The 20549-nt window shown below is 36.9% G+C and overlaps 1 protein-coding gene across 1 annotated transcript in view; it reads right to left on the minus strand.

Annotated features, from left to right (window-relative positions):
• Positions 1-598: 598 nt before the first annotated feature.
• The window catches only part of CLVS2 (clavesin 2), a 62911-nt gene continuing 42960 nt past the window's right edge, over positions 599-20549 (minus strand). The window contains exons 3-5 of the mRNA XM_010965501.3: positions 18921-19031; positions 12429-12649; positions 599-5653 (exon numbers count right to left, since the gene is read on the minus strand). Of these exons, the coding sequence (XP_010963803.1) occupies positions 5566-5653; positions 12429-12649; positions 18921-19031 (420 nt within the window). The 3' untranslated portion in view covers positions 599-5565. The remainder of the gene's footprint in view (positions 5654-12428; positions 12650-18920; positions 19032-20549) is intronic.

The following is a 20549-nucleotide window of genomic DNA, read 5'->3' on the forward strand; positions in this document are numbered from 1 at the left end:
TTTACTGAGTAAGTTTTTTTTTTCAAGTCAGGATGAATATTTTTATTTTACTTAATATTTTGAACTGAGATTATTTTATGATTTATTTAAATCATTGTTTTTTTCCTAATTCAAATTTCTGAATTTTGTCACTTGTCTAATCCAATAACTTTACAAGAAAATGTGAAAGTGCAGGTTATTTCGTGTATTGATCATTCCCATTGCTATATGCAACATAAAAATTAACTTACTTCCTCACTCAAGGTATCCTTTGAAAGCATGCCTAGACATTACAGAATACTGCAAATGTAACTTTGATGAAATGAGTTATGTGTTTACCGCTTTAAGCCCCAAACATTCAAATATTAGAAAAATTTCAGGTATCCTCACTAAATACCTAATTACAATTTCTCTCAAAATAAAGTTATTGTTGTCCATTTTCAGATGACATTTTATAAATCTCCATGTCACAGATGCAACAGATCCAGTATTACCAAATTCAACATACGCAAAATAAAGGCTTTTTTAAAAGCAGAAATGCATATTTATTCAAAATTATGTTATACCATTTATAATATTGAATTGGAATAAGCAACTCCCTCAAAAGGTCAAAGGTAGTTGAGCCAAATAGTAAGCAGTTTGCTTAGACATTCTAATCAAGGATTTGTATAATTACTTACTAGACATCTTGCTTAATCTGGAGAGTTTTGAAAAAAAAATTGCTTGGTTTTTGGAGTTTTATTCATTTTTTAAACAAGTATGAAAACTGAAAAACTGAATTAGAAACAAGACAATGCATTGAACCTCTATTATATGTAAACAAATTAATCCATTGCAATTTTTCAATATAGTTTAGAATTTGTTCCCTCTTAATAGTTAAAATTTATTTTGATTTTCATCTAGGACCCTCTCATTCACCGCAAAAAGTAATTTTGACAGAATAAATGCATTGATACCATTAAGGACAAAAATATTTGCATGAAACTTGAAACTAAGTCAAATACTGACCAAATACCTTCTAAACTGTAACAGTGCTCACTATTTATTACAAAAGTGCATTTATTGTATCTAAATCCTATACTTATTTGGTTTCTAAATAATGTTGTTATTTCAACAGTATCATCTGCACTCTTAAAAAAAATAGTACAACTTGAGTGTTTCAATCCAGTGAATTGCTATCTTATATTTTTTTCCTATAGTCCAGGGGAATAAATTCCCACACTTAGTACAGAATAGATTCTATAATATTATCTCCATGTGCAGGGCTAACCTATAGATGTCTACAGAATAAAAACCTGAATTCATGAAAAAATTATATTCTTTAAGCCATTAAGGTTGTGACATAATAATGTTTCAAAGCCAAGCCTTCTTTTGTATTTATTATTTTTCCCTTTCAGATAGTAATAGTGCTAAATGTTTCCAACAGCATATGGGAAAGTAGTTTTTGCAACTAAAACAAAAATAAAAACAAAAAGCAAATCCTTTTCACTACCAAAGATAATTACACACCCTGGATATTTAGCCAATCTACTGTGTTTGTTCCAATATATTTTATGTAATCTGCTGGTTCTTACATGATCTACTAGCCTCATAAATTTAAACTGCATCACTGTTTGATAGGCTGTATGTCTATATAGCACATATAAAATGGAACATTTGACTATTAGCTTATTGATGTGAAAATGTAAGTACTATACCTGAAGGTTCCCATATCGTGCCAGAGCTCTGCTCCTTTTGTTTTGTGTGTTGCAAGTCATTCTGAAATGTCCATATGGCTGATGGCAATTTTTCAAGTAATCATTAATAAATACACACCAAATAAGAAGCAAAAGAGATATTCTTATCCAAACAGACCAGTTAGATGCTTAGATATAAAAAAAAAAAAGAAAGAAAAGAAAAGACTGTACAACCTTTCAGCAGGTTTTCTTTTTGTAACTTCTCTAAAGGACCATCCACACACCCATAAGCTTTGGGGTTGTAGAAGGGAAGGAAGTCTGTTCCTGAAGACACACTGCCATGGCTCTAAAAGTTTCTTTATGTGAAGAGTAGTAAACATATTTCCTGATTTCTAAAACAACTCTGCATTTTCTTGATGCATTAGAGGGACCCCTGTTCCCTCAAGAATATCACAGAAATGTCAAATGTGACCTAGTTAATATTAAAGAGAACCCAGCTCCTTGGCTTTCCTGCTTATGAATGTATAAATTTTCAGTTCTGTAAAGTAAACAAGCATTTTATATGAAAACACTTAAGGAATGTTTCTGCCTACACTTATGCAAACTACTATTGAAATAAAAGTAATCATGCAAGCTCACTTCAAAAACTTGCTTGCAGAACTCAATTTAATACTTGTACACTGTTAAGCATAGTACCAGGTTTGTCAATAACATGTGTTCAAAATACTGCATTGAACTTACACAATAAAGATGTAATACTGTATGAGAATGCTCACAGCAAGGCCTCAGGTTCCTCCTTCAAATGATAGGTGTATCTCACCCTTATAACATAGGTGCATGTATTTACTTCTTGGAAGAGAGAATAGACCCCATATTCTAGTATCACTGCTTTATTCCATTTTAAAGAGGCACTTCTTCACAGTTCTTAGATTCTATTTTTATGATAATCTCCTCCTTTTAAAATATCAGTCAAAAGTATGTGCAAATATCACTGACACCATAAGGGAAGTTACTTATTTTAAAACCAAATTTGGAAGCAGCTGCCCCTGAAATATTGGAGAAAAGAAATGACACGAGAAACAGAAGAGAAGACGGGCTGGGTAAGGAAAGTAAATGAACTCCTGGCCTCTTCCAAATTAAATGTGACCATTCTTTGATGTCTACAGGTGTTAAGAAACAAGACAACTGAAAAACAAAAGCGTAGCTCCCAAAACAGAAAGGCAAATCATTAGGGCAAAGAGCCTGGTGTTTGTGTGGATGTGTGAGTGGAGTGTAGCATCGCAATAGAGTCAAAAGAATAGAAGGGAGCTTATTTACTAAATTATGTAACAGTAGACATAGCTGTACGACACAGCAAACCACATGAGGAAAAAGAAAACTTCTTAATGATGTTAGTTAGCTGGTGCTGAGGGGAAAATTCATAAAGTGATCAAATATCCCCTGACAAAGCAGCTTCAGAAACGTTACCGGAAAATAAATTTTTTCCAGACTGAACAGATACAGGCAGACTGAACTAGATACAGCAATTTCAAAAGACATCATTGTTGTAATTTGCTCATTCATTTAAAAATATTTTACACAATCTAGCCAACTCTCAATTGCTCATTTGAGGAAGAGTAGTTGAGCATCTAATGCCAATTCAGTTTCCAAACATTGGATAGGGAGACAGTGTGAATGATACTTATAATTAGTTAGGTATACACATAAAATATGCCTTCCGAGTTATTTTTATATATGACACTAGTCTATGACAGGGGAAAAAAGCTGGCAATGCTGGTTGACATCTGAAGTTGGTAGAATTCTGAAAATTGGCAATGAATGGTGCATATCAAAAGAAATTCGTGGAAATGAAAAGTTGACTGGCCTTCTGTACTTTGTTTCTATTTTATTCCAATGCATCATGTTGCTTAATACTTGCTTATGTAGTATATAAAGCCCCAGGCTATAAAATGTAGGTCAGGTAGGCAAAAACATAAGAACACCATTGGTTAGAGTTCTTAAGAAGGTAAGCGTTGCTGTGGCTTTTTCTTCCAGTTCATTTCAACCTCTATAACATTTATGGGTGGAGCAGAATACCTGACAGTCCTTATTTTTCTGCACTCAATTGGAGGCCAGCATTTTTAAGATATCTTTGATTCATATTATTTATGTATATTTGTTTATTTTTACAAATACTAGACATTCCATTGGTGATACTGCAGAATGGCGTACTGACCTTGATTTTAAGATTCTTGGTTGGTAACTGGAATTTTTTAAGCTTTTGGCTAAAAAAGTATATAAAGGCTGCTACATGCCTTTATTTCTCTTGGTTTCCAAAAGTTCCTTGAGATATTTTTCTTTCAAAAGAATATTTCAATGGTAAATCCTCAATCTCAAAAATTACCACTCTGAAAGGGTGGTAAAAAAAAAACTCGCTTTTTCACACTAGAATTTGAAATTTAAAGTTAAAATTTTTAAATGTACTAACATTGCGAAATTTTTATGAAATGAAAACTTTAACATAAGGATTCCAAATCTAGATTTAAACTGTAATATACTATCTCAGATGTCCTCAGATGCTTTCATTATGTCTCCTGAATGCGACATGTTCTTAAAATCTTTTCTGAGAAGAAAATGTGTACTTACAGGACCATTAGGATAATTAACTTGAATTTGAGAAAAACAATATCATTCTCCATCACCTGAAACTGCCCATGCTAGGTTGAGACTGTTTGGTATTTTTTAAAGAAAAAGTATATTTCACTAAAATGGCACAGATTCAATATTGCGCTACAAATGAAACTGAGTTTCCTTAAAAATGTTCACTGAAAGTCTGTTTCATTGTACTTCATTTTCATTAACTTTAGTGGAGGTGGTTTTCCAGAGTTAGCATCTCATATAATAATCTATAACATCTCTAAGCGAATTGAATATGTATGATTTATTTTATAAGCCTGTCACATCAAGTACTTATTAGAGCTCAGTAAAAATATATATGTGTGTGTGAATATATATAATTTTTTCAACCAGTGCACAAGAATTAGGAATTAGAAATTAGCCCCTTATTGGTACTTGGCAAATTTTATGTTCAAAATTAGCTGTCAAACCCTATTTACAGATGAGTTCTCTTGGTCAAAGAGTTCTGGGGGGAAAGGTTCTTAAAGTACCTCAGACAGGGATATAGCGGGGTCTAGAATAAAGGACACATTGTGAAGACAGCAGTTTAAAAACAATCCACTCTCTTTCAGAATTTCACATCTTAATTTGGGGAACATATTTTTTCACAAGACTCCAGGAATTAAACAACAGAAGAGTTTGAGTGTTGCATTTACCAGCTCATCTGCCATTTCTTGCCTCCCAAATGCAAGGCCGGTGATAGTCACTAGAACACATTTTCTGTGAACTGAAAATCACTAGACAGGAAATACATTTATCATAATAGTTTCCTAGAATCATCTAGTCCCTTGTGCCCATTAAACGTACATTTGAATGTGACAGAGTTTCAGAGAAAAACAATGAAACAATCACTATGATAGCTGAAATATGGCTTCATAGGAAACAGGGCTACATTTAATTAGCTTTGATTATTTATGTGTCTCTTCTGTTTTTGTTATAGTTCATATCACTGGGATGGACTCATGAGCCAATCTTCCAAATTAAGTTACTACCAAAATTTACAAACTTGACATAAAGATTACATTGTATTTACAAAGAACTTGGCACTTACAGAATAAATTATTGACTTTTTAAAAATCCAGACCAGGGCACCCATGGTTCAGGCAAATAGGAAAGCCTGATGCCTTGTATTATGTATTATGCTACATAAACATGAATAAATAAGTGTCCAGCTGGTAATTCTTCCACGGTGCTGGCCCTGGTCCTGAAAACAAGTACCTTCCATTTCTAATCCATGGGGAGGGTAGAGAAGTTATCAGTCCAGAGAGAGCAAAGGTTGCATGTTTTCTTCTTCGTTTTTATCCATGCGTTTTAGCACTGTAGGATCCACTACCGATTGGGATCTGGGAACAATAAAGCCAGTGTCAGTGAGTTACTGCCAAATCATCACGTTCTCTTCTCTGCCTTTTTTCCTTTATTATTTCTCTGATGGATGTGGATTAACTTCTCCTACATCAAGGGATTTGTGAACTGAGAATGCTGCACATTTGGAGAGAGATACACTTACGGGGATGTTTTGTATCAGAGGAAACAATCCCCTCTGGCCTCTAAACAGAATAATGCACAGCAGAGGATTCTAAATACACAATAATAGGCTTAAGTTCTCTTCTTTACAATCGAGCAAGAGACTTTTCTTTGAGACTGAGAATTTCTAGTTCAGGACAGATGTATTCCAAGAGAACATCACCAAATGGGGAAGCTGCATAGTGAACTTATTGTTATGAGAAATGAAGTGGAAATGATAGAAGCCTTGATCCCTGTGTTAAAGGGCTCTATAAAATGACAGAAATGTGCATTTTTAACTATCATTGTTTATAGTTAATGAGCACATTAGGGAAAACTCAATATTTCAATGTGAGTTTTATTAAATTTTTCCACTAGAACTTCCAAATAAAATCAATCTTACTCTTGAAAATCCATGAAATGTTTTAAAACTTTTTTAAAAAGCACAAATCCCTCTTGTTTAGGCAGATGTCCTTTATCATTAGTAAAGCAAATAATGTGCAAACCCCTTACACATGCATTTGATAGCAGGTGGGAATTATATCTCAATTTATCACTAGGAAACAACATGAAACCGGGAAGGAGGGAAGTCAATGTGGCAGGAAGCTGCCATCTTAATGGCTATGGCATTAAAGAAGCAGCTGCCCTTTTAAATTTCTCTTCGGTAATGAATTTTTCCCCTGCTGCTGCATCCCAGCTATTTGGCTATTGCTGTGGCAATATGCCTCTTAGCAGACTTCATTAACTTTCAAGCAGAAAGACTATAAACTAAAATACAGCCGTACATGCTGATGAAAAAGAACACCAACAGAACTCATTATCAAAGCAAAAATAATTACAGGGTTAACTGATAAACTGAGTCCTTCATTGAAATGAACTTAAATTCCTGTCTAAAGAGGGAATGAAAAAGAAGGTTGGAACATTAAAATAGGGAGGTTTATTTCCTGAGTCATTTCCCTGTTTTACCTCAATAATAGGTGCCTATATCAGAATGGAGACTGACTACAGGTAAATGTGGTGTGTATGGGTTGTGTGTGTGTGTGCATGAGAGAGAGCAAGAGACAGAGAGAGACAGAGAGAGAGAGAGATGGAGAGAGAGAAGAAGAAGCAATGATAATTTATCTCAGAAAAAGTACATGAATAAAATATATTTTAACACGATTGACAACTGCATAAAGCACTTTAATAATTAGACCTATAACAATGCTTTTCTTAGACTCAACTAAAATAACTCGTTTCCCAAGAATACACGCTAAAATATACAGTTCATTCAATGTCCTGCTTTAAAGCATTAATTTGACAACTAGTACCCACTAGACTGTAAGTTCCATGGGCAGGAGCTCTCCTTGCTGTGAACACAATTTGCATCACAGAGTCTGTTACACAGCAAGATTTCAATGTCTTAACTTTTACTCAATGGTTTCCATACTGAAAGAAGTTGGTTATTAAGCATTCAAACCAGAGTAATGAAGATAAAGCCATTTATCCTGTGAAGAAAGAAACTCTTAGCAAAAAGCTTATTTTAAAATTCTCACAAAGTTAAATATTACATAAGCGTTGAGACACATCCTAATAATATTCATTGGGTACACACCAAAGCTCTTCAGGCGGCACAGAGTACACACTTTAAGCATTTGCAATAATGTTCTATTAAATAAACACACATCGTGCATGTGCACACATAATCTTTATTTCTCCCCTTTGCAAAGAGTTTTACTATCTCATCTCTTGGCTCAACCACTTTCTTCTTTTTATTATTATTTTTTAATTGAAGTATAGTGGATTTACAATGAGATACTAACTACTATATATAAAATAGATAAACAAAGTCACACACACAATCTTCAAAATCTTTGTTCCTTGACTGTTTTTTAGAACTTATTAGAGAATATGGTAATTTTAATAAAATATTATAAATTACAGTGCACTATTCAACCTGGGGTTAAGTTCCTAGTTTGCTTTTATCACGCACTACAGATGTCAGAATTGTGGAATGATGAAAGCTGGCTCCAGATGCAGACCAAGTCTCCAATAAGGCAAGCCAGGCAGAAACAATTTCCATTTAAGAGGGGTTTTTTTTTTTGAAACTTAATTGCCATAAGGGTACGGTATTTCAGTCCAGATTGTCCTTGTGCCCTCTTAGACAAAACAACACGGTTATTTGTGTAGGATCATAACTGTTAATGAACTGGTCTGTTTCAGCTGCAGTAGAAGTTATCTGTCATTAACTCACAGCACATCACAGCAGTCTCCAGATTCTACTGTCTTTGCAATGAGTAACTTTTCCATGAAAACCTGTGATTTAAATTTAACTATTCAGGTATCATTTATTCATTCATTATGCAATTATGCATCTACCCTAGTGTTTAAGAGACTAGATTTTGGAAAGAAATGGATTTCAATTCCTGTTCTGCTGTTTATTACTAGCTCTGTGACCAAGGAGAGGCTATTTAAACTAAGGTTTTGTTTCATTATCTGTCATATGGGGAACATAACACGTACATCATATAGACGTATTGAGGACCAAGTACCATAACGCATGCATAACCCCCGGTGCTGATTGTGGTAGGCAGTAAATGGCAGAGGCTAAGGAAATGACTTACAGAACACTACTGCCTGCTAATAATATAAGCATTGCTGCCTTGTAGCTATGTGACATGTACAAGTTTCTTACCTTCTCTGTATCTGAATCTCCTCATCAAGATGGGTATAGTATTACCTTATTAGTTGTTTAGAGAAGCAAAGAGTCAATATATACAAAGCATTAGATAGGATTTACCATGTAGTAACAATAGATTTTGAATATTCTTTAATCAAATGGGAGCTTATATTGCCAAAACAACCTTAGTATTGATGCTCACTTCAACTGTTATGTGCCAGGCACTATCCTAGGTAATAGAGACGTAAGGTAAAAGGCACTCCACCAGTCTGAGAAAACCACCAGCTAGCAAGTGCTGTATTCTTTCACATGCCTGTGCTGTCCCTCCACAAGTTTACACAAGGGAACAAAGTCCTCTTCCTATACATGTAGTTAAATTCTCCCAAAAGTACAGTTAACTACAAATCTTTGGTGAAGGGATGACTTTTCCCCTCTCAATCTAAGGACGACAGGAAACTGGAAGAGGAAATGGAGGAAGGGTGGAACCTCAGAACGATTTTCGCCCATTCTTGTTGGGGAACTGCCATTCCCTGCCACAGAGAGTATGAGAATCAAGTGAAACAACTTTCTTAATCTCATTCTTCAGGAGTTTTCAAATAGACCCAATATAAGCTTCATATGATACAAAATCTACATCAAACAAAGGAAGTCTGAAATTCTAATCGGCCCACATCGGAAGCAAGCAACTCAGGGCTGGGGAAGTCATCGTGCTGTGAGCCAAGTCTGCAGGGGACAAAATGGCCTAATTAACTGCAGAAGAAAGTCAGGATCCAAAAATGACTTCAAAAGGTGGATTGCCTGAGCCAAATCTAACAAGATGATGTCAATCAATTAAAATAATGTGCTTGGAGGGAAAAGCTAAGCACAGAAATAGAGAATTATGAGGATAAGGGTCTGCGAGCAAAGCGATCAGTGTCTTAAGGAGCTCAGTGTGAGTCAGCACTGTGCTCTGGCTGCCTGAACGACAGCATCATGACAACAGCAGCAGCCAGAGGAAGCCAGAGAGGTCACCCTGCAGAGCCAGAGCTCGGGAACCCCCACGCAGGCAGCGGGAGTCGGGTGGCACCTCTGCAGTACTCAGCACTTAAAAGGGGACACTGACAGACAACTCCTTCATTCACTTAACTGGACCTAGTGAGTACTCTGCATGCCGGGCTCTACTCCAGGCACTGAGGATTCAGAAGAAAAGGACAGACAAAGCCACTAAAATCTCCATGAAGCTTACATGGCAGGGTGGGGGAGATATACAATTAAATAAGGTCAGTCATTTCACTGATTAATGATGAGCCATGAAGAACATAGAGGAGGTGATTGATAGGGAGTTGTCTAGAATGAGGAGGAAATAGAGCTGATTAAGACCAAAAAGACCCCCTTGAGAAGAGGACCTTTGATTGGGATGAGCCATTGGAAGATGTAGGAAAAGAGCATTCCAGCCAGAGGTCACAAGTATAAGGACCCATAGATGAGAGCAAGCTGGAGAGGCCGAAGGAGAATAAAGAAGGATGCTGCGTCTGAGAGGTAGAGGAGGAGAGAGAAGGTAAATATTCTTAGAGAAGAGCCAGGGGCAGGATCAGATTGTGCAGCATATTGTAAGCCACGCTATGGAATGGATTATATTCATTGTATATTCAGCAGTCATTTAAAAATTCAAAGCAGAAAAGTAAAATGATCTGAATCATATTTTAAAAATATCTTTTCAATTGACACATGGATAATGAATAGAGGGTAGGGGAGCAAGGTAAGGGCAGAAGCAGAGAGAGAAGGTAGGAAGTTTTGGAGGGAGTGGAGGTGACGGGGCTGCAGCTAAGGCTGTAGAGAACATGGAAAGATGTGCTCAAAGGAGGGGACAACACTGGTTAACAAGTCACTGAAGGAGGGGCTGAAGGAAATGCACACAGTTATCTAGCATAGGAAAGGACTGGGGGAGACCCAAGAAAGCTGTCTCCAAATCCTTCCACAGCTCATTGATAGAGCCAGGGCCCTCTGAGTCATGCCGTCAGAGAGGAGCAGACAAGGTTTATTTCAACAACATGAAGGACTGTACCTCCTGGATTGGAACTCTGTTCCATTACATATAGACTATGTGACTCTGTGGATACAAATATCTGTTTAACAGGATTGCTGTGAGGATTAAAAAAATAAATGTTACCCAAAAACAGGTTTCCCAACTTGTGGGAAGCATATAATAAATGGGGGATTATAATAACTATCATTATTAGGATTATTATTTTTATCAGAAGGAACCTATTCTTAGACAATGGCCTTTAACCATTTTTGTCTTAGAAAACTTTGAGAATTTGATAACTATATGCCTTCTCTCCAGAAAAATGGACTCTATCTATGTACATTCCTGCATGGACACACACAGTTTTGAATACAGCTTTTAGCACTTGACAGACCCCTTTGAGAGCCCATTAATGAACTCCTTGGGTTAGGAGGGCACAGAACTCAAATTAGGAAGCCCTCTTTTAAGAGAAGGGAGTTGAGAAGCCTGAACTTGATTTAAACATAAGCTTGTTGATTGGTGGAGAAATTAAAGCTGGAGATGTCACTGGCCTTTCTGTTCTCTGCAAGGAGTTGCAGAGCAGTCTGGGGAGAGAAGGGCGTTACACAGACACCAACACTAGCAACAGCAGCAGCAGCAAAAACGAGGTCAGTCTCAGAGCACAGGGGCACCATTATGAGTCAGAGCGGTGACCAAAGGACCATAAGGCTTTTATAGAGAAGGATGCAAAACAGTGTTTGGGATGACATGTGAGATGCCCCTGGGTCCTCCCTGAGCTAGGTGAAGAGAGACTTGCAGGAGCTGTCTGTCTCCTATATTTCTGACATAGGAAATGAGAAAAGAAATAATATTTGTTACCATTATCCAAATGAATCCTAGGCTGGTATGGCCTGGGGTAGCATGAGAATTAGATGTCTTCTGGTTTGCTACAGAATGCAAACTCAGAGGTAGTTATGAATTTGTGTGTGTGTGGCAAGTCCCCTGCCCTCCATCACCATTAGACTATCGCTGGACATACACAGCCATAGTCTTATTCACATTGGATCCAAAACGCCTAGGAAAGCTCCCATTACAGAGCATGTGTTCAATATATACACATGGATTGAAAGAAAACAGGCATACAATTACCATGAGAGTCAAAGCAAGGAATCAGATTCTGACTCAACAATGAATTCTGTAAAGATTAAAGCTATAGAGAAATAGAATGTTTTTCCCCAAGAATGACTAGAGAAACTCTTAAACAGAAACTTGGCAAAGATACTGAAAAAAGAAAAAAAGCTTTGAATGTTGGTGTTTGATGTATGTGTATGCGTGTGTGTGTGTGTGTGTTTGCTGTGGAGTCCTTCCTTCAAATGAAATCTTAAACAGAAGCCTAATAAATTGCCTACACAGAAGAAGAGTCATCGGAGGGGAGAGTGTAGCTCAGTGGTAGAGCGCATGCCTAGCAGGCAGGAGGTTCTAGGTTCAATTCCCAGTGCCTCCATTAAAAACTAAATAAATAAACAAAATAAAGCCTAATTACCTCCTCCTCAAAACCAAATTAATTAATTAAATAAATTGTAAAATATGTATATACCAAACATAAATGGTAGAGCATTATTTAAAAAAAAAAAAAAGAAGAGACATTCTCACCACAGAGGAGGAGATGGGCACTGTCCCCACCCCACCTGCTTGCCCTGAAGCACTCTACCAGCCTTAAAGTTTGAAAAACCACTGGACTTGGTGACTTCCAAGGTCTCAGCTAGACTGTCGGTGAATGTGAAGTGCATTGACTTGAGGTTGCCTTGAGTGGCTTTATCTTCGACTTAAAACTCCTAGACATCCAATCACAGGAGCATGAATGCCTTTAAAATCCTACCAAATATCTACTTCAGAAAAACATAAAATCTGGAGTTGTATCTGCCGTGTCCACACCCTGGCCCCGCCCACTTCCCAGTTACCTCCAACACACCTCTTCATGGACTTGGGGGAGAGTTCCTTCTCTACTTCCTTCACAGGCATGCTGTAGGAGTCCACGTTGTACTCACTGTCATCGTCATACTCGTGGTCCAGCAGTGTTCTCGCCCAGGTGCCCATATCATAAGGGGGAAGCATTCCTCCAAACTCAGAGGGCAGAATCTCAGGATGAATTAGTTGGTGTAGACTATTCAGGTTGTTACCGTGCAAAAATATCTACAAATACAAGAAGAGGGTGAGGGAAAACACACAGAGGAGAATAAATATCACCCAAATCCCAAGGATGGTGGCAGGTTGTGGGGGCACCGGGGATAGGAAGAGTGAAAATAGAGTTTTCTATGTCTCTGAAAATATTGAAGCCCCTCATCCACTCTGTGAAATTAGAAGGGCTGGTACTGTAATCCTATTTCATATAAACCTCCTGTGGCTCAGGGATTTTAAAAAGTTTCTAGAAGGTCAGATAGTTACTGGGTTAAAGAGCTGGAACCAGAAATTCGGTTTCCTGCTTCATTGCTGGGAACATGAAAAGCTAAGATGCATGTTTATCTGTACATTATCCTGGTGTTAGTTGTGCAAAGCTGATGCTGTGCATAATGAATGCTGTTGAAACAGACCCTTCTCTTCAGGGACTCATCAACTGCAGAGCCCATTCAGGTCATTAAACCCAAAAGCTGTCACCAGGATGGCTTTCTCTTTATCATCAATAAAAATAAGAATACTGTAACCGCTAAATTACTGCTTTATAAGGCAAAGCATGTGATGTAAATAAAAGTAGATTACCATCATCATAATGAAAGGTTGAGAGAAGGTTCACATCCCAAAGGACTCATTTTCTGTAATGTTGCCAGCATCTTCTCTGCTAGAGATTTCCATGCTTATCATTCAAATAGGAAATGGAATAATGAGTTGGAACTGTAAAGCTGCATGTGTATGTTAATTATTGTTATTACTGTCTACATAGAGCTTTTTGTTAAACTGGAGAATTGTTTCAGCTACATACTCAAGACTTGTTCCTCCATAAATTGCTACCTCTTTCCTCTTATTTCATTTGAATCTCAAAACTGCAGATCGGTCCTCTCTGATAAAGCACTGTTGTCATCTCACATAAATTTATGTATTTAATTAAACATTACAGTTTATAAATGGCATAGAAATAATCTCATACTTCAGAGTCAAGATGAACAGACTATGATATTCATCTTGCTTTCCATATGTTTAAAGTCTGATGAAGTAAACATACAGGAAAACAAAGAAAGACTAGCCTGTACCAGATAAAATGAGAGGGATGGGAGTCACCAGTCAACAAGTAATTTCCACAAATTGTGGAAGATAAAAAGGACACGAGAGCAGGTCACCAGCCAAATTAATCACAGCAAGTGGCTGCCTGGAACACAGAATGTAGGGTCTACAGAGGTGGAAGATACTGTCTGCCCCGAGTTACATCAAGTTAATTGCAAACTTTACACCTGGCCACTCCTGTCTGGAGAACACAGCAACCCAGAAACACATACACACACACACCACACACACACCACACACACACACACACACCCTAGAATTTTCCTGGAAAAATTAAATGCTAGCACCTGAAATCCTTACTTTATTTCATTACTGCATAAATACAATCTTTATTTTATCAGAAGTGTTACTTCATGTAAGAAAACTTCTCTCTCTAGTCATGCAAGAAATATGGTAATAAATCCTTAGAAAAGTAAATGCAATTCACACTGCTTCCTCTCTTTTCACTAGTGCTCTGTCACCTCCTCCCTCAACATCACTTTCAGCTTTGGCCTTGTTTCCTCTTTCCCTGAAAAAATAGGGCAACCAGATGAAACCCACCCACTAGCATCTGTGTCCATATGCTTTGCCTTTGCTGTTAGCACAATGGAAGAATAAACTCTACAAAGGCCAACCTCTCCACCTGCTCACTAGAATTCATCCTCTCTTCCACTCAGTTATATTTTCCAAGCAATTCTCTCTTGTCTCTCTTGTCTCATCAAATTTCCTCTCTCTTCTGGAGCTTTTCCATCGGAGAATAAACCTCCCGACTCTACCCTTCCCTCCCACTCCTATACAGATTCTTAAAACCTCTCTTGACCCTACTTCCACCTCGTTATTATCCTATTTTTCTCTTTCCTTTTATCACAAAACTCGTCAAAGGAGTTATCTGTATCCATTGTCCAAGTACTTGTGTCCCATTTTTCCTGAATCCAATCCAAATGAGCGTTGCCTCCCACCACTGCATGAAAATAGCTCTTGTCAAGATCCTTCTCACTGCTAAATTCAGTGTCCAATTCTCAGTCCTCATTTTTCTTAAGCCCTCAGCAGCACTGGATGTAGTAGATGACTCTCTTCAGTGAAACATTTTCTCCCAGGCTCTCTTGGTTTCCTATCTTTGGTAGATGCTTTTTTCAGTCTCTTTTGCTGGTTACTCCTCATCTCCCCAACATCTGAACATCAGAGAGCTCCAGGCTTCAGTTCTTGGATCTATTCTCTTCTCTAACTATACTCACTCCCTAGTGATGTCATTCAGTCTAGTGACTTTAAATATTGTCCATACACTGAAAATGCATACCTTGAATCCAGCCCTCTCTTTGGAGCTCCGCATTGGTACTCCCATTCTCTAGGTCACATTTGCCCTTAAATGGTCAATGGACACCTCTAACTTAATGTATCCAAAGTTGAATTCATAATTTTCTCCCCAAAATCAACTCCTCCCTATTTTCAATGTAAGTTAGTGATAAAAATATACTTTTAGTTTCTCAGGCCAAAACCTTTGCCTCATCTTTTACCTCTCTCATAATCTAAGCTGTCAGTAAATTCTTTTGGTAATACCTTCAAAATCTCTTCTGAATTCAAACATCTGACCAACTCTACCCCTACAACCTTAACTCAGTAACCATCATCCTTCAAGCTGTATTACTGCACTAGCCTCTTAACTGCTCTCCTGACTTCCACTATTGCCACCAACACTCTGTTCTCAACACAGCAGCCAGAATGACCATGTCAAGCATCAGGCAGATTGTGTTAGTCTGCCTACAATGCCCCATTAGCGCCCTTTTCTCTTAGAGTAAATCCTCTAAGATCTTCTGTGAACTCCTTCTTTGAAAAAAATCTCCTACTGCTTACTCCCTGCTGAAACATGCCATGCGCACATTTGTCTCAGGACACTTGCGGTGGATGTATCTTCTGCCTGGAGAATTCTGTCTCCAGATCTTCCCATGGCTTATTCTCCCACATTCTGCAAGCCTTTGCTTAAAAGTCCCCTTTCAGGAAGGCCACCCCTGGTGAGCCTGTTAAACACTGCAACCTTGCTCAACCTGGAAAGCCCTGTCCACTTTTCCTACATCATGTTTCTTTACAGTAGCTCTCACTCTCTAAAATATTATATAATTTACTTAGTTACATTTTGCATATAGTGCTTGAGGATGTATAAAAGATAATACCATCATTTCTCTAAATCTAAGATTTGTTGAAAAGCCTATATTACATGAAGATTCCTTTTTAGAATTCTTAAATGAGATTGAACCTCTGGACCAGGCAATAAGAATGCATTACAATTAACCAACTATTAAATTTTTGCACTTAGATTTTTGTTTTCTCTAGTTCTGTGTAGTAACCTCATTTATTGAAGTTTTATTATATTCTTTCCCTTATATATTTTCCTCCCTCCATTTCACACAAGAAATCTGGTCCTTTTGGGCCCCTTTGCCTCAGATTACCTTACAGTTTTAATTATCCTGGCTAATACTTCAATTTTTTAATTTTATTTTCCTAAACTGTGCCATTAAAAAGATTATGGTAGGTGCCCCATAATTACGGTAGGAAGATGGTGAAATATTTTTAAGAATTAGCAAGGAGTAGAAGAGAGAGTCCTTCATGCTAAGGAAGAAGTAGAAATTTGTGCCAACAAGCAGGGAAACCTGTTTCCTATCAGCTCTTGGGGAGTAACAGGACCACATCCACGGACCAGCTGAAGAGTGCCCCGGGGTAGTGGATTAAAGCCTAGCCATGGGGTTCTAGCTTCAGTAAAGATGCTTGGAAGCAAGAAACCTCAATTCAAGAAATTAATACTAGTCTGGACAATGAGCATGTGAAAAGTGGCTGTGATAGGCAGTTAGGCTCTGCATGAAAAATTTCAGATAATTGTGAAATTTTGAGAGGAATAGACCTCAATAACACCTACAGTTGACTTTCCCACCAGCCCAGCATGTTGGAGAGTCAAAGCTGATTTAATTTAATTTAAGAAAATGAAAAACTAAATATTTATTGTGAAAGAAGATACACAACTACTCCTTAGGTTTTCTTTTACCAGTTTTAGAACATAGATTTATAGCATCTGTATTATAAGGCATTTGAGTAATGTAACACTGAATCACCTGGGACACCAGTAAGGAAATACAATAGCTTTGCACTGTGCATTGATTATGTAAGTAGATGTTAAGTGTTTTCATCTTTATTTTCTCATATGCAAATTGCCACATCATATTGTTTTAATTAAAATGGTAAGATTCAGATGCCTCACTTCTATCTGGAATAGTGCTCGCAATGAATTCTTGCAGGCATTGTCAAAATCATCCAGTTCAATCAAACAACCCCCAGATCAGGGGTTTTCTTTGTATTCTAGACTTGATTCTCTTTGGTCTTTTTCAACAGAGCAGAGTCGTGTTTAAGTCATGTCACAATATCACCCCTACCCTCGAAGTCTTTCAAGTGCTTCTCACTTCAGTCTGACTGAAAGCCCAGATTTTTACAACAGTGTACATGGCCTCCTAAGAGCTGACACCCCATGTTTCCCCCAATCTAGTACTACTACTCTCCCCAGTAGCTCATTGGGCCCCAGATTTCTGGCCTCCTTGCTGGTTGTCACACATCCCAGGCCTGTTTCTACCTAAGCCCAGTCACCTTTGCTAGTCCCTCTGCCTGGAGCAGTCTTTCCGGTAAATCTCGGCATCCCGCCGCACTACTTCCTAGCTGTGACTTGCAGCAAACGGCTTCACCTTCCGTGCCTCGTGTTCCCATCTAAAACGGAGAAAAACAGCAATGCCTACCCTAAAGCCTTATTATGAGGAGGAAATGAGTTAACGTACTGAAAGTACTTAGAACAGCATGTGGCGGAGAGTGAACACCACCAAGCATTCACTAGGGTAATTTGTACTAAAAGCCCCAGCAGGTGTTTTGGCTCTCCTGATCATCCCTTCATAAGACAATGCTTAAAAGTGTTATTGCTCAGGTACGTCCATACATTTTTCTGAATTATAAAATGTACATTACTTTGATTCTTGGTGGTAGACAATTCCTAATATAAGTTATAATTATTTACAGAATTCTTCTTCCTCAACCACTGAAACGTTTTTAACAAAATTCACAAACAGAAAACTTCACAAATGTTTGACACAAACACATACTTGACAATGATTTCACTTTCACACTCACAATAGGGATTTTATGGCCCTGAAATACCAGAAGTGCCTTCTCCTTCACTGAGACACATGGAAAATTATCTTCCGTGTGGATTTAGAAGTAACTATATTTTACTGTGGAACTAATCATTTGGAAATTGGCCACAGCACAGTGGTAAAAATATCTCTAAATGTGGAGCTATTTGGATTCAAATGTTAACTCTACAACTTTACAGCTGTGAAAATGAGTAAGCAAGTTATTTATCCATCCCAAGACTTACTTTCCTCAGCTTTGAAACAGGAGTTGATGCTTACAAAGCTTACTTTTCAGATGTGTTTGGAGGATAAAATGGAATGATGTACATTAAAGTGCATTTTTAAATCTTTTTTTATTAAAAGTGATAAATGTGTTCAGTATTTACCATGTGCCATGAACTGTTTTAAATGACTTATATAAATTATCTTATTCTCAGAAAAAATGATTAATTTGGTACATATTTTTAATGTCCTCATTATTTAGATAAAACTGAATCTTAGAATTCAAATAACTTGTAATTTAAAGAAACATTAAATTTCCTACACATCAGCATTCTTTCTGAAATGTGACTGATCATGACAGTCACCACAAAATTATATTAAATACCACAAAATTCACTATACTCAATGTAACACGTACTGTGAGATAATTAACACCCATTTATCAACATATAAAGTTATAACTGCTCTTTTAACGTTACTTGAAATTAAGTGTACCAATAACAATACAGTAACGTGGGTTTTTTGTTTTTTTGGTTTTTTTTTACTTTAAACAGAGGCTTTAATATATAATGAATGTGTTAAAATGTTCTCCCCATTTGTGGGAAAGCAAGAGACATAGCTTTTCTGTTTTTCTTCCACAGATAACACTGCTCAGAATTAATCACAACATCTTTAAATTTTGTAAGATCTCTTTTATCTTGAATGGTTACATTCAATATAGTAGCACATTTTACCATAGCTAGTGTTACATACACAGTATACATCATAATTTATTGAATGGGGGAGGAGAAAGGAGATTTAAAACAGAAACAAAAACAAACAAATACCCTTTTCCGAGTCTTCTCCTTTAGGAAAGGCCGGATCACGGTATACAAGGCATGGATATACCATGGTTGGTTGACAAAATGAATTCCTCCAAATCGTGCTGGGAAGCTATCCTGGAGTAACATGGAGGCAAAAAAAAATCAAAACGTGCTTTAAAACATTGAGAAGGTTTAGGGAAGGTCATATGGTATACAAACATGTTATTCCACACACTTAAATGAGATTATCTGTACACCTAAGGAGAAAAAGAGAAAAAGAATCTTACTGCCTTAAACATTGTAACTTTCATACAGAAACTGAAACAATATGTAATAAAGCACATCTTTGTCAAGAATAGATTGTTGATAAGAGTTTCAGCATGTTTAGGAGTGCCACATTTTAAGCCTGCAAACTGCTAACAGTCATTTCAGGCCAAGAAACATAACTAAACGATATTAGAAATTTGTCAAATAATGAATCTATGTTAGATAAGTGTATATTAAAGTGTATTGAAAGTGGTTTATTAAATTTCACTGTAGTCATCTGTAATGTGAGAACTGTCACATACCAAAACTCACTTTATTCTCTTTATCTTATTATCAACTTTACCATAAACACTGTCCTTTCCTTATTCCAATTATTTAAAAAAGGAAATGTGCTTAAGCAAAAAAGAAACCTGGAATTACCGTGTAAGAAATTTGCAGGTTAAATGAAAGCCAGACCCTCTGAGCTCACCCCACAGGAGGAAAATGCAGCTATTGCAAAGCCATCCTCTTCTTCAGCAAGAACTCACCTGAGTATGGTTTGCATCTGAAATGATGTAGAGAGGCGTGTTCTTCCTGTCTCTGAATAAAAAGGTGCATCTCAAGTCCACCCCAAAATATGAAGGAAATCCTTAAACCAAATAAATTGCAACATTTGACAGTGCAATGGATTCCATATAAATGGGCTGAGTTCTCACTACCAGTTCAAAATTCCACACTGACCTGACAAAAGTCTTCCTTAAAAATCTGTACCACTAGAAGTGTCTCTTGAATGGCATCATAATAATTGGCATACTTCTGGATTCTACTTAGAGCATGAACAGGAACAAAAGAAAAGTTTAAAAACTGAAATAACTATAGATGCATTTTCTGAATTTAAATTTTCTCTTGAACAAGATTCAAAAGATTTAAAAACATGTACAGTATAACCCCATTAAACTATTTTGTTTTTTAGGGGACACATGAGCGTTAGAAACTAATTAGGGATTTTATATACTGATTTTCAGAGTCAACAGAATTCTTTTTGCAAAGTAATTTCTATCTCTGAGAATAACACACACACACACACACACACACACACAAAACCCACAATACTTCAAATAATAAATAAGTTGGTAAAATCTGTGTTCTTTTGTCAGTCTTACTTTTTTTATAAATTTGTAGTTTTCATTCATTAAGAGATTATTACAAAATAGAAGTGAATCAGATAGAAATGCAGAAATAGTATGCTTTAAAATCATGACATTTGCATACATAAAAAGAAGACAAACAATGTATATACAATAAAGAGAATACTAAGAAATGCCCCCTACTCAACTTAAGAAATAGAATATGATTTATAACCTTAAGGTTCACTATTTATACATTCTTTCACTTCTCTTACATTTG

The sequence above is a fragment of the Camelus bactrianus genome, chromosome 8 (genome assembly GCF_048773025.1).
Source record: "Camelus bactrianus isolate YW-2024 breed Bactrian camel chromosome 8, ASM4877302v1, whole genome shotgun sequence".
Taxonomy (NCBI): Eukaryota; Metazoa; Chordata; class Mammalia; order Artiodactyla; family Camelidae; genus Camelus; species Camelus bactrianus.